We start from the raw sequence: 13,243 nt of genomic DNA on the forward strand, positions 1-13,243 counted from the left end.
AATGATAAACTATTATAAATTGGTGTCTCCAAGTGTTGAGAGAGGGATAGGGCAGGTGAAGGAAATTGAATGAAACTTGGCTCAGCTCAGCTCAGCTCGGGGTATGAGGAACTTTCAACCCCTTCCTAATAGTCTAATAGTCTAATAGCAAGGGTGTGGAAATATCAATTATTTCTGAAAATAAAAAATAAGCATGGAATTGATATTTCCACACCCCACACTCTTTGCTATTATAGGGGGTCTAAGGAAGTTCCTCAGACCCCGACCTGACCCAAGTTTTGTTCAAGCAAATTAGTGTCTTCAACTTGTGAGAAGTTGCTATACAAGAAACAAAAAACACTACTAAAAATAGGATCGACTTTTTCCTTATTTTGAGCCACTTCTCACTCTTATCTTAATCGTGCCCTCTCAAGTCTCTCTCTTCTATCCACCCACCCTACCCTCTCTCACCACTTGGAGACACTAAGTTATCATAAGAAAAAATTCCTGCTCCCAGACATGGCCTTAATGCGGTTATTTTTTGCTCATTAAAAAAATATTGGAGGTGCCTCTTTTTACTACAAGCATGGTTTCAAATTTCAGTTTCGAAATGCGTTTCGGTCATCATCGAAACCGAAATTTCGGCTGAAATCGGAAGAAATCAATTAAAATAATACTTTATCTCATGTCGAAATTTTCTAACTTTTCGGGTAAACCCGATTTCGGTTTCGGTCGAAATTTAAAACCATGACTACAAGAGGCTCACACCCTATTGAAGCATTCCACTGTACAACCAAATCAAAATGAAACCCATCACACATAGAAATCCAAGCAAGTCAAATGTTGAAGGAAGATCTTGTTCGCAAGATAGAACCGTGAAAATACCAACCACCTTAGGCCACATTTGACAACCATGAATGTTTTTTTCATGGAACTTACACAATGGTGTAGCAGGGCGTGAGACGGAGAGACCTGAGAGGGACTAAGTGAGGCGAGGGCAGTAAAAAACTGAAAAAACAAGAAAAGAACTTTACACAAAATACGATTATTTTCCTATTTTTTAACCATTTCTCACCCTATCCTCATTGATGCCCCATCAAGTATCTCCTTCTCCCATCCTACCGCTAGGGGTGCAAGTCGGGTCGGGTCTTTTTTCAAACCCAAACCCGACCCAACCCGACCTGAGTTCAACCCGAACCAACCCGGATTTTTTAAGCTTAGAAAAAAGAATCATAAAAAATGTCAGGTTGAACTCGGGTCGGGTTGCCCAAACCCTCAACCCGAGCCCGACCCGAACTCAACCCGGGCTGGGAAAACTCATCCCGAATGATATCTTAATAAATGTCTTCCCGAGGACCATGACTGTTTTGCTTAATTAAAAAGGATGATAAGCAGAAAAGCAACTAGTAGGTCTATTTGTTTGCCGGGTTTTTTTTTTTCTCCTGGGATTTATTTGGAAGAAAAAAAATCCAAGGAGATTGCTGGGGAAAAAAAAGTCCTAGAAGTATCCCGGTAAAATAAAAATCCAATGTTTTGTTGACCGGACTATGGTGGGAAAAAAAATGCTTTGCTTGGTTGCTTGAGCTGTTGGGAAGAGAAAAAAAAAATTCTTCTCAAGCTTATTTTTGGTTCCTGGGAGTATTTTTTTTCCTTCCTAGGGTTTCGTGCGGGGTTATTTTGATTCCTGGGATTATTTTGGGCCCACCAACCAAACGTGGGTTTCCTGAGGAAATCCCACAAAAGTCCCAAGAATCAAAAAAATTCCGGCAACCAAACGGATTGCGGTAAATATCGAACTCTAATACAATACCTCCACGTGATGCCATGGTTTTAAATTTCAACCGAAATCCGAAATTTGGGATTTCTGTGGAGACCAACACCGAAATCACACTAACCCGAAACGGTATTTTATTTTGGCTGAAATTTCGGAATTTCGGGCGAAATTTCACCTAAAAATCTGTTTTTTATTTTATTTTAATAATTGCCGAAATTTTGACCGAAATAATTTCGGCAATTTTGGCTAAAATTTTATATCAAATAAAATATTGTTTTCTTTGTTTCGCCAGATTTCGGCCGAAATTTCGATTTCTGGGGGTTCGAAACCTGTATCGAAACCGAAATTTAAAACCTTGCGTGGTGCCACCGTCAAGGTGAGATCACCCGGCTAGGCCATGAGACAAATAGCTCCCCCCAATTGGGAAGCCCGTGGAGGAGGGCCTCGGGGATGAGTGGCCTCGAGCTGAGCGTTCGCCCGAAATTCCTCCCCGAGTGAAGATTCCCTAGAGTACACAACATTATTTTCTGAAAAGGCCGCATTAACCAGCGCTGCCACCACCAGAATCCGTATCAGATCCCGCCTCCATCGTGCAAGATCATTTACCCGTCAACCACCAATCGGTTACCACTTGGAGAAACAAACTGCATACCCCTTAACATCACTCTCTAGGGTTGTAGGCACATGGCTTGCAACTCCAGCATCTCCAGCAATATACACAATTCCATGTCTCTGTCACATCGTGCCCATGAACTCGGAACCTCCATATTAAGGGACCCCCACCCACCCCGCTCAAGAAGAGGGTATCTATTCATAGGGTTGCAACTCGGGTCAGGTTGGGTCAGGTTGAGCCCAACCCGACCCAACTTGAGTTCCAACGCGGCGAGGTTCAACCCGAGGAACAATTTAGTCAACCCAACCCGACCTGATTTCCATATTGAATTGTGTTTAGACCATCTAGATATGTTGGCCCCACTTGCACTTCTGCTGCCAATATTTTTCCTCATAATTTGCACGGATGTCATATAATTCATCTAATTAAGACACTGATCCAATATAGAAAGTCAGAAATGAAGGATCGATGATATAGTGATGCACTAGTTTTTAGTTAAGACACTAACGGATCCAATATAGAAAATCGGAAATTAGGTGCATAAATGTAGATTGAACACCATCGAGAGTGCAAGTGGCATTTTGGAATTTAAAATTTTAGAAACAGTACACATGTAAGTGTGTGTGTGTGTGTGTGTGTCTAAGTATATAATGCACCAAGTATCAACCATTATAAAGCTTACTTGTCCATCTTGCATCTCCTTCTTAATATCAACAGTGATGAAATATCTTTCCCGTTCAGAAAATGGTCAGGTTACAATTCGGGTCGGGTTGCCCGATACCCCAACCCGATTTTCAGTCGGGTTATAAATTCCCAACCCGCAACCCAACCCAAGCCAACCTGAAAAAATTCAACCTAACCAGCCCAAATATCGAGTTGAACCCGGCTCGAGATGCATCCCCTATCTATTCATCTCCACCCAAGCCCAACTAGCCTACAGACCAAACAGGCTCATTCCCTTTGATAAACACATCCTCAAGTGCGCATATCTGCCCTTACCTTACGGGGATCCTTCACTTCTCCTTTCCTGGTGCCTCGGTCTGACTTAAGTATTAAAAGTGTTCTCTTGGAGTTCCGACTAGGGGCGGCCCTGGGCGTAGGTCGCAGGTGGAGCGAACCTCCCGTCAGAACCGGATAGAAGGTAGGATTAGTTCATTGAGACCGTTAGTACTCACGCACAGAACTTTGCAACATCGCTTTTGAACATAAGGATTTTTATTTTTTTTGGTGGGGGGGGTGGGAAATTGTTTCTGAAAACATTCTAGATCTTGGAATTTTCTTTTTCATGGAATATTTTTTACATGGAAAATATTACTTTATACGATTTTCTTTTCACCTCTTTGCCGTACCTTGATTGTTTTCCTTGGATCGAGAAGAGATGATTTTCAAAGCCCAAAAAATGGAAACAAACGAAGGAAAGCCTTCAGGTTGGACTTCTAGAAGCCCTCCACCGAGAAATGAAAGTTCCGCGTGGGTAATGCACGAAAACCGAGAAAATAATAGTAATTAGAATCTTTAATGCCCAACCAGCCCTCTGTAGAACAAAATTCCTAAAAACACGGTATTGTTAGATCTTTCCTATTTCTCACGTTTGGCCACGTGGAAATTTGACTATATCTTTGACCGTTCATCCATTGACCCCAATATGATCGGATGCTTCTAAGACTCGACTATCTAAACACTGCTCCCCACAATTCAAAGCCGCCTTGAGGAACGTTAAATGTATTTAAACAAACGTCTCAAACCTTGGTTCTACAAATCCACAGCTACATTTTACAAAGTGGGAGAAGAAAATTAAGGAGGAAAAGTGAGTGAGCCATTTGTCTCCATCTTTTCTTTCTAAACCTATAGGAATAGAGATTTTTGCAAGTTTATTGGCCTGGGAATTGAAGGATCATTTTGGGTTTCTCTGGGTTTCATTTTTTGAGACAAAACACATCTTGTTCCTGAGTTTTTAGAGCTTTAGGTAGGAAAATTTAAGGGGTTTTGCCCCAAAACTTGCAGAAATTTTTCTGGGTCTTGGTGGGGTTCTTGAGAACTTGCTGTTATTTCTGTTTTGAGAGATCCAATGGATAATATCGATCTTCATCGTGTCGGAAGTCTTGCTAGAAATGGGTCTATGTGGAGGAATGCTTCTGTGGAGGACGTGTTCTCACGATCAGCTCGCGATGAGGACGATGAGGAAGCTCTTAAATGGGCTGCTCTTGAGAAATTGCCTACTTATAATCGTATAAGGAAAGGGATATTGACAAGCTCAGTAGGCGAGCGCCAGGAAGTTGATATTCAGGATCTTGGGGTTAATGATAAGAAGAGTTTGTTAAACAGATTGGTTAGAAGCGCAGAGGAGGACAATGAGAAGTTCCTCTTGAAGCTCAAGAACCGAATGGATCGGTAAGCAACTCAATCTGTTTCATTTCAATTGAACCCTTCTAAATATTTTATGACTATGTGATGCTCTTAGATAAAAGAATTATGGTTTTTTTTCTTAGGACTACTTTAGATGTGCATAACTTTCTCATTTTAAATCGAAAAAAAGCAGCGTTTCTTTTCTTCTATAGAAGAATTACTGATGGATCTTCTTTTCTTTTTTTGTAAAGAGTTGGAATTGAGAGTCCCACGATCGAAGTCCGGTTCGATCATTTGAGTATCGATGCAGAAGCCCATGTTGGTAGCAGAGCTTTACCTTCAGTCATCAACTTCTGTATGAATATTGTAGAGGTAATCTACACATATTGATCGTTAATTTACAAAAAGAAAAAACCAGTTTAGTTGTTTGTAATCTGTATTCATAAGTTGTACTCATCTGGTAATTTCTCTTTACTTCTCAAAAGGATCTCCTGAACACTCTCCACATACTTCCATCTCGAAAGGTTCCATTTTCAATCCTTCATGATATTAGCGGAATCATCAGGCCCTGCAGGTAAGAAAAGAACCAACTTTGACCGAATCACAAATTGGGTTTAATTCAATTTGCAGTTTCTTTCTGCTGCATAAATTCTTGGCATGATAGAAGTCTGATTCTTCTGTAAATTCTGCAGAATGACTCTGCTTTTAGGACCCCCAGGCTCTGGGAAAACTACTTTTTTATTAGCTTTGGCAGGAAAGCTTGAACCAGAACTAAAGGTAAGCATATCATATTCTTTGTCGTCCCTTGATTGTTATGATAATTTTGGGTACTTTCTGGGAAGTATTTCAATTTGCAGACATAAAAATTGATATGGGTTTTTCCTAAAATATCAGACTTCTGGGAGAATAACGTACAACGGCCATGGAATGGATGAATTTGTCCCTCAGAGAACCTCTGCTTATATCAGTCAGAATGATCTTCACATTGGGGAGATGACTGTGAGAGAAACCTTGGCTTTCTCTGCAAGATGCCAAGGAGTTGGAACCCGTTACGGTAAGTTGAAGCAATTGATTCCAGTTAATAGAATTGTGTTGGAGAGTTGGAGATCTTGAATTATTTGATTTACATTTTTCGGTGGCTTTTAGAAATGTTAACGGAGCTATCAAGAAGGGAGAAGGCGGCAAATATCAAGCCAGATCCTGACATAGATGTCTTCATGAAGGTAAAAATGAAGAACTTCTATTCTAAACATGAACTTTATTTGTTCCGGACAGATTCCATTTTCTACACGCACTGTTTTTACAGTTCCAAAATTATCATTTTGCAAAAATTATGACTGTAATGCAAAAAGCTCCACAGGCCTTACAATATGATGTTCTTCATGGCCAATTAATAAAAACTGTTGAATTATTGGACACAGATTTGTTTTTGCCCTTTCTATTATACATTGAGATTTTTTTTGTCCTTTCTATTGTACTCCTTCAGGCTTCATCACTGGAAGGGCAGGAAGAAAATGTGGTCACAGACTACATTCTAAAGGTATGTGTTGGAAATGGAATATTTCTGCAAATTTATGTTAAAAGGGGGCTTCCAGAATTGCAATTGTTGACATTCATTTATTTTTATTTGTTCTTCCTTTTGTAACTGCAGATTTTAGGCCTGGAAGTCTGTGCTGATACCATGGTAGGGGATCAAATGCTAAGGGGTATCTCTGGAGGTCAGAAAAAGCGTGTTACAACAGGTATAATATACTAAAAAAATGAACCTATGGTCTTCTTGGACTTTAGATGAGTCCATTGTTCTTATGGAATGTACTGAATTTTGATTAAATGTTTGGGATTCTGATTTATAAAGGCGAGATGCTTGTTGGACCGGCAAAGGCCTTGTTCATGGATGAGATATCCACTGGTCTAGACAGCTCCACAACTTACCAGATTATCAATTCCCTCAGACAGTCTGTTCACATTCTGGGTGGGACGGCACTGATTGCTTTGCTTCAGCCAGCACCAGAGACATATGACCTCTTCGATGATATCATTCTTGTCTCGGACGGGCAGATTGTGTATCAGGGTCCTCGTGAAAATGTGCTTGAGTTTTTTGAGTCCATGGGTTTCAAATGTCCGGAGAGGAAAGGTGTTGCAGACTTCTTGCAGGAAGTAAGTTGCACAAATTCGCAGAAGCTTAGTCCATTTCTTTTCACTCAATCATTCATAAGAATGCCACTTTCAAATCTTGGTTGCAAGGTTTAACTAATTTGTATAGGATGTTGAATCCAACACTGACTTCTTTGGCCAACCCCAGGTAACATCAATGAAAGATCAGAGGCAGTACTGGGCACGTAGTGATGAATACCACTATGTTCCCGTCAAGGAATTTGCGGATACATTCCATTCATTCCACGTTGGTCAAAAGTTAGGAGAGGAACTTCGCACCCCTTTCGACAAGAGCAAGAGCCATCCCGCTGCTTTAACAACCACCAGATACGGCATTACCAAGATGGAATTATTGAAAGCTTGCATTTCAAGGGAATGGTTGCTGATGAAGAGAAATTCGTTTGTCTACATCTTCAAAACGTCACAAGTGAGTAATGTTATACACCTAGTGCAACTCTTGAATTCTAAACTTACAAGTCCTCTAACATAACTTCTGTTTCCCTTGTGTTTTCAGCTTGTAGTCATTTCATTCATTGCAATGACAGTCTTCTTTCGTACTGAGATGCACCGCAATACAAGGGATGATGGCAGCCCTTATATGGGTGCTCTCTTTTTCGGTCTTCTTACTCTTATGTTTAATGGGTTCTCAGAGCTTGCCATGACCATTGCAAAGCTTCCCGTCTTTTTCAAGCAAAGGGACCTCCTCTTTTATCCTCCATGGGCCTATGCTCTACCTACGTGGATCCTCAAGATTCCTATATCATTTGCAGAAGTTGTTGTCTGGATTGCCATGACTTATTATGTCATTGGCTTTGACCCGAATGTTGGAAGGTGAGCATAATGCAATTGCGATCCTGTAATAACTTCTTTCAATGGCATGCTCCAATTATGTTTCCTTTCATGGTTTCTAGTGAATAATCATATACTGTTATTGTTACAGGATGTTTAAACAGTATCTACTACTTGCACTGATGAGTCAGATGGCCTCTGGACTGTTTCGGTTCATGGCTGCATTGGGACGTAACATGATCGTCGCAAATACATTTGGGTCCTTTGCTCTTCTTGCAATCTTGACGCTTGGAGGATTCATAATATCACGAGGTATAATACTTAAATAGAGTGTGCTTCTCGACAGAATGCCCAGCTTTCTGTTTCAAATTGAAACTCAACTGCCCAAGCTCAATGTTTTAAGAACATCTATCGATCTATGTCACAAATATCTCCTATATTTTCAAAATATAGCGATTTTATCACGGAATTTTGATAAAATAACAAAATTCCGAAATAATCTCGAGAATTTAAAACTACAGCGATATTTTCAATATCATGATTTTTTTACGATATTTTTATTTAATATTTTCTCTCAATTTCTATATTTTAAATAATTTTTTTTCACTTTTCCCGATATAAACCTAAGAAAATAAAAAAAATTAATATATCCCAAGATTTTCCCTCGCCAAGAAACTCCCGAGAATGATATTTGTGACTTAACTATGGGTCATGTAGACGGATTTATCGACTGACTAAAGCTTTACTTCTTCACTGCAGAGGACATCAAGAAATGGTGGATCTGGGGTTACTGGATCTCTCCTTTGATGTATGGACAGAATGCAATTGCCACAAATGAATTTCTAGGGAAAAGTTGGAGACATGTAAGAATTTTGTCAGCGGAGTAAAAAATATATCCAATACTCGAGTAGGAAACTTATTTCAGCTTTAATTTTCATTTGTGCTACAGCTTGCAAATGCGACAGAAAGTTCCACGCTAACCTTGGGAGTCGACATCTTGGTGTCCCGTGGAATCTTTCCTCACTCATACTGGTATTGGATCGGAGTGGGTGCATTGACTGGATATACATTCCTATTCAATGGCTTCTTCACTCTTGCGCTTGTTTATCTCAACCGTGAGTAACCTCGTTCTGAACATGTAATATCAACTCTAAGACTGGAATCTTCACCGTTTTAAGTTGTTTAGTTCTAACTGTGGGGGTAATGCCTGCAGCCTTAAGGAGTGGTGATGCAGTTAAAACTGAAGAAACAATGACGGAGAGTCATGCTAACAGAACCGGAGGAATTGAGGCTGTCGAGTTATCATCCAGAGGAAGTAGCTCTGTTGCACGTAGGACATCCGATGGTAAGCTGAATGGGTTCTCTGTTTTGAGTGTTTTCTTGTTTTTTAACATGGAAAGTCACCTAAAACTGTTGGCATATTTGACGCAACAGATAATGAAATTAGGAGCGGAAACTCATCAGGATCTGCCCGGACAGTAGCCACTGTTGATGCTAGTAAGAGCAAGAAGGGCATGGTTCTCCCATTTTCACCTCTTTCCCTTGTCTTTGATAATGTCAAATACTCTGTAGACATGCCACAGGTAACACCAAGTTCCAAGCAAATGGTGAATTCATGAATTGTCGCTAGAGGCCTCCTTTTCCATATGAGTAACAAAGACCTGATTGTTTGAAATTACAGGAAATGAAAGATCAAGGTGTTGCGGGAGATCGATTAGAACTTCTCAAGGGTGTAAGTGGAGCTTTCAGGCCAGGAGTTCTTACGGCACTCATGGGTGTGAGTGGTGCTGGAAAGACAACGCTGATGGACGTTTTAGCCGGAAGGAAAACTGGTGGATACATAGAGGGAAACATCACCATATCTGGTTATCCTAAGAAGCAAGAGACATTTGCACGTGTATCTGGATACTGTGAACAGAATGACATTCACTCTCCTCATGTTACAGTTTATGAGTCTCTCGTATACTCTGCATGGCTTAGGCTGCCCTTTGAAGTCAAATCTGACCAAAGAAAGGTTGGTGGTGTAAATCTTAATATGTTTGAATATGCTATTAGGTCTGATTGGGTTCCAACTGACTGGTTCAACTTATGGTTGCAGACGTTTATTGAGGAGGTCATGGAGTTGGTAGAGCTGACAACATTGAGAGAAGCATTGGTGGGGTTGCCCGGTGTGAATGGGTTGTCAACTGAGCAACGCAAGAGGCTGACTATTGCTGTTGAGTTGGTCGCAAATCCTTCTATAATATTCATGGATGAGCCTACCTCTGGACTAGATGCGAGGGCGGCGGCAATTGTGATGAGAACTGTGAGGAACACTGTGGACACCGGAAGAACTGTTGTGTGCACAATTCACCAGCCCAGCATCGACATTTTTGAAGCTTTTGATGAGGTGAGAAGCAACTGAACTAAAATAACTTGTGATTTCATTTTTTTATTTGTTAAACGCCACATCTTGAAGTCTTTCTACCTGGTTGCAGCTCTTCCTTATGAAACGAGGGGGAGAAGAAATATACGTGGGACCATTGGGCCACCAGTCTTCCCATCTGGTCAATTACTTTGAGGTGAGATCAAATGAACAGAAGATAACTGCAAATGATTTTTATTTTAATTCCCATGATACAAGTACTGATAGAATTGGGCTTTACTTTATTAAGGGAATCAATGGAGTCAGCAAGATTAAAAACGGTTATAATCCAGCAACATGGATGTTGGAGGTGTCTAGCATGTCACAGGAAGAGATTCTAGGGATCAATTTTGCCGAGGCATACAAGAATTCAGATCTGTTTCGGTAGGCTCACCTATTCAGACTCTCACAGCAACGTGTGAACCCTCATTTTTATATTTCTAGGCTCTTATTTATGGTAATTGTTGCAGGAGAAACAAAGCTCTTATTAATGAACTGAGTACACCTCCTCCTGGATTGGAAGACCTATACTTTCCCACTCAGTATTCACAATCCTTCATCACACAGTGTGTGGCTTGCTTTTGGAAACTGCGCATGTCATACTGGCGAAATCCATCTTACACCGCTGTCCGGTTTCTATTCACAACCTTCATTGCCTTGATGCTTGGATCGATGTTCTGGGATCTTGGCACCAAAACGTATGATCTTAGCATGGTCTATTAGTTTCTCTATTTGCACAATTTTATTCTAGATTTTCATTTCAGCTTTGGATGTAAAACTAACTCCAATCCATCTATATAATCCCATAAATTACAGGTATAGGCAACAGGATCTGTTCAACGCAATGGGTTCCATGTATGCTTCAGTTCTTCTCATCGGTGTACAAAATTCATCTTCCGTGCAGCCAGTTGTGGCTGTAGAACGTACAGTTTTCTACAGAGAGAGAGCTGCTGGAATGTATTCGGCTTTACCATACGCATTTTCACAAGTACGTGTAACCTATGATTGATTTTTTCCCTGTGTGTTATGTTTCTAGATATGCCTTCTGACCTTGCTAACTGAATTGCCTTCTTCCCTCTGGTACCAGCTCACCTTATTCCACTGTATTTTCAGGTAGCAATTGAGATTCCATATATCTTGGTTCAGACTCTGTCCTACGGGGTCATCGTCTATGCCATGATTGCATTTGAATGGACGGCTGCCAAGTTCTTTTGGTATCTGTTCTTCATGTTCTTCTCATTGCTCTACTTCACATACTATGGGATGATGGCCGTTGGCATGACCCCTAATCAAGACATTGCTGCAATTGTTTCCTCTGCATTTTATGCAATATGGAATCTCTTTGCAGGCTTTATAATTCCTCGACCCGTAAGTTCCAATCGCATCCTCTCATCGGTGCTATGTTTTTTTCTGACTCATTGAATAGAGGCTAATGCTTTTTTGTTGATCTAACAGAAAATTCCCGTGTGGTGGAGATGGTATTATTGGGCATCTCCTGTTGCCTGGACCTTGTATGGACTGGTTGCCTCTCAGTACGCAGATATAAAGACTAACATGGAATCGGGAGAAACCGTGTCTGAGTTTGTGGGTGACTATTTAGGATTCAAACATGACTTCTTGGGTTGGGTTGCTGCTGCAATCGTTGGATTTACTCTTCTGTTTGCATTCGTCTTTGCCTTCTCAATCAAGGTGTTGAACTTCCAAAGAAGATGAGAATCTATTCAAAAGCCAGACCAAAGCCTTTTGCTTTAAAAGCTGCTAAAAGATCAGCCCTTCTCTAGTAGATGGGCCTGGGTCTTTTAGTCTACTACTTAAAGAGGCTGGATGCTGGAGCACGATGCATATTAATATGACTTGAGAGGTTCGATGATTAGTGTATTATGTATAAGACATTGGAAGTATGACTTTTCGTTTTCCTTTTCTCATTCTTTATATTTCTTTCTCATGAGTTCATATATGTATTGTAAGTGTCGAAGTTGATACAAGAGACAGTGAAATAAATCTTTCTTGATTATTCATATACATATATTTAGTGTTGTTTTGTACCCATCCATGAAGACTTTGGCAGTGGGTCACAGAAGGAAAGTCCATTAGAAAACTAAAGGAAAACAAAATAAGTGATAAATGGAGTTGATATTCCTCAGGCAGTGATATCCATCACCCCCCTCCCCCCATACAGATATTGTTAGGATATTTAAGGGCCGGAGGAGCTACCGTTAACTCCAAATGCATTAAACGTCACTTCATTTCTTCTAACCCTATTAGGGGGGGGGAGCTTCATTAGAAGTATGTACTTCCGCCTTTATATTCTCTTACTATTTTCATAAATCTCACTTATTCTCTCTTTCTCTATATTTCTTAACTTATTGCACCTTCATAGGACCTCTACCCTGTTTCCTTCTTTCTATTCTTTTCCCCCTTTTTACCGACCGAATCATCATCAAACATTCTGATACGACAACTTTCCGTGCTCAAGGGATACTGGATATCTCAATAAAGCTTCATCTTCCTCCCACTAAGTATATTAGACAGGAGATGGTGATTGCAGCATTGGAGAAGAGAAATCTCACTTCTTGTGGCTCAACTCCACTCTCATGCTCGAACTTCTTTGAGCCGTCTATTTTTATGGCAATTAAATCCGGGCTAGGATCTTCTTCGTTCATCTTCTCTAAAAGATTTTTGGCCAGTGGCATATCCACAATGATGACCACTTAATAAGCTGTCTCGATTGTGCTTTTGGATGGGACCTACTATACTTGACTATTCAAATTCTAACCAAACAACAACTTTCTGATGTAGTACACTTTCTAATTCTCTGTTTATTTCTTTCTTGGTAGAATTTCTAATTCTAATAAATTAAAATCTTCTATTTCAAAAAAAATAAATTAAAATCTTAAGATTAGTATTAGTTACTATTTTAGATGAGAGAAATTAGGAAACAAGGAGTCTACAAATATTGGATGTCTGTGTATGTAACAATCAGATTTTGATGAAATAACGTTTTGTTTGCTTCTTTGCCTTGTGGATTCAAGGATTTATTCTAATTTCTCTTGTGGATTCAAGAGTTTTCTATTAAAGGAGATGGTGTTCTTCTTTTAACGGGTTGAAGACGGTGATCTTCGCCTTTTGCACGCTTCCACCTGTGTCATTTTCACATGCCATAATCTTGCGAAGAGATCTCCTC

General features: G+C 40.1%; 1 protein-coding gene across 1 annotated transcript; it reads left to right on the forward strand.

Annotated features, from left to right (window-relative positions):
- The first annotated feature begins 4,097 nt into the window (after positions 1-4,097).
- LOC143846950 (pleiotropic drug resistance protein TUR2-like) lies at positions 4,098-12,106 on the forward strand. Its single transcript, XM_077355572.1, has 24 exons — positions 4,098-4,757; positions 4,964-5,084; positions 5,198-5,286; positions 5,405-5,489; positions 5,607-5,766; positions 5,859-5,935; positions 6,199-6,252; positions 6,364-6,454; positions 6,568-6,869; positions 7,015-7,293; positions 7,381-7,697; positions 7,807-7,967; positions 8,415-8,518; positions 8,605-8,770; positions 8,869-9,000; positions 9,090-9,238; positions 9,337-9,669; positions 9,754-10,044; positions 10,133-10,216; positions 10,310-10,443; positions 10,530-10,757; positions 10,876-11,047; positions 11,173-11,427; positions 11,515-12,106. The coding sequence occupies exons 1-24, from the start codon at positions 4,435-4,437 to the stop codon at positions 11,770-11,772; spliced, it is 4,365 nt and encodes a 1,454-aa protein (XP_077211687.1). The 5' UTR covers positions 4,098-4,434; the 3' UTR covers positions 11,773-12,106.
- The last annotated feature ends 1,137 nt before the right edge of the window (positions 12,107-13,243 follow it).

The sequence above is a fragment of the Tasmannia lanceolata genome, unplaced genomic scaffold (assembly GCF_043159265.1).
Source record: "Tasmannia lanceolata isolate RefF3 unplaced genomic scaffold, GAP_Taslan_0.1 ptg000015l, whole genome shotgun sequence".
Lineage (NCBI taxonomy): Eukaryota > Viridiplantae > Streptophyta > Magnoliopsida > Canellales > Winteraceae > Tasmannia > Tasmannia lanceolata.

Bases quoted from the DNA above. Each gene is read 5' to 3' on its own strand.
- LOC143846950 (XM_077355572.1), top strand. From the start codon at position 4,435: ATGGATAATATCGATCTTCATCGTGTCGGAAGTCTTGCTAGAAATGGG. The intron at 5,767-5,858 runs GTAAGTTGAAGC...GGTGGCTTTTAG, and splicing joins AGGAGTTGGAACCCGTTACG to AAATGTTAACGGAGCTATCA. The intron at 10,444-10,529 runs GTAGGCTCACCT...TAATTGTTGCAG, and splicing joins AAGAATTCAGATCTGTTTCG to GAGAAACAAAGCTCTTATTA.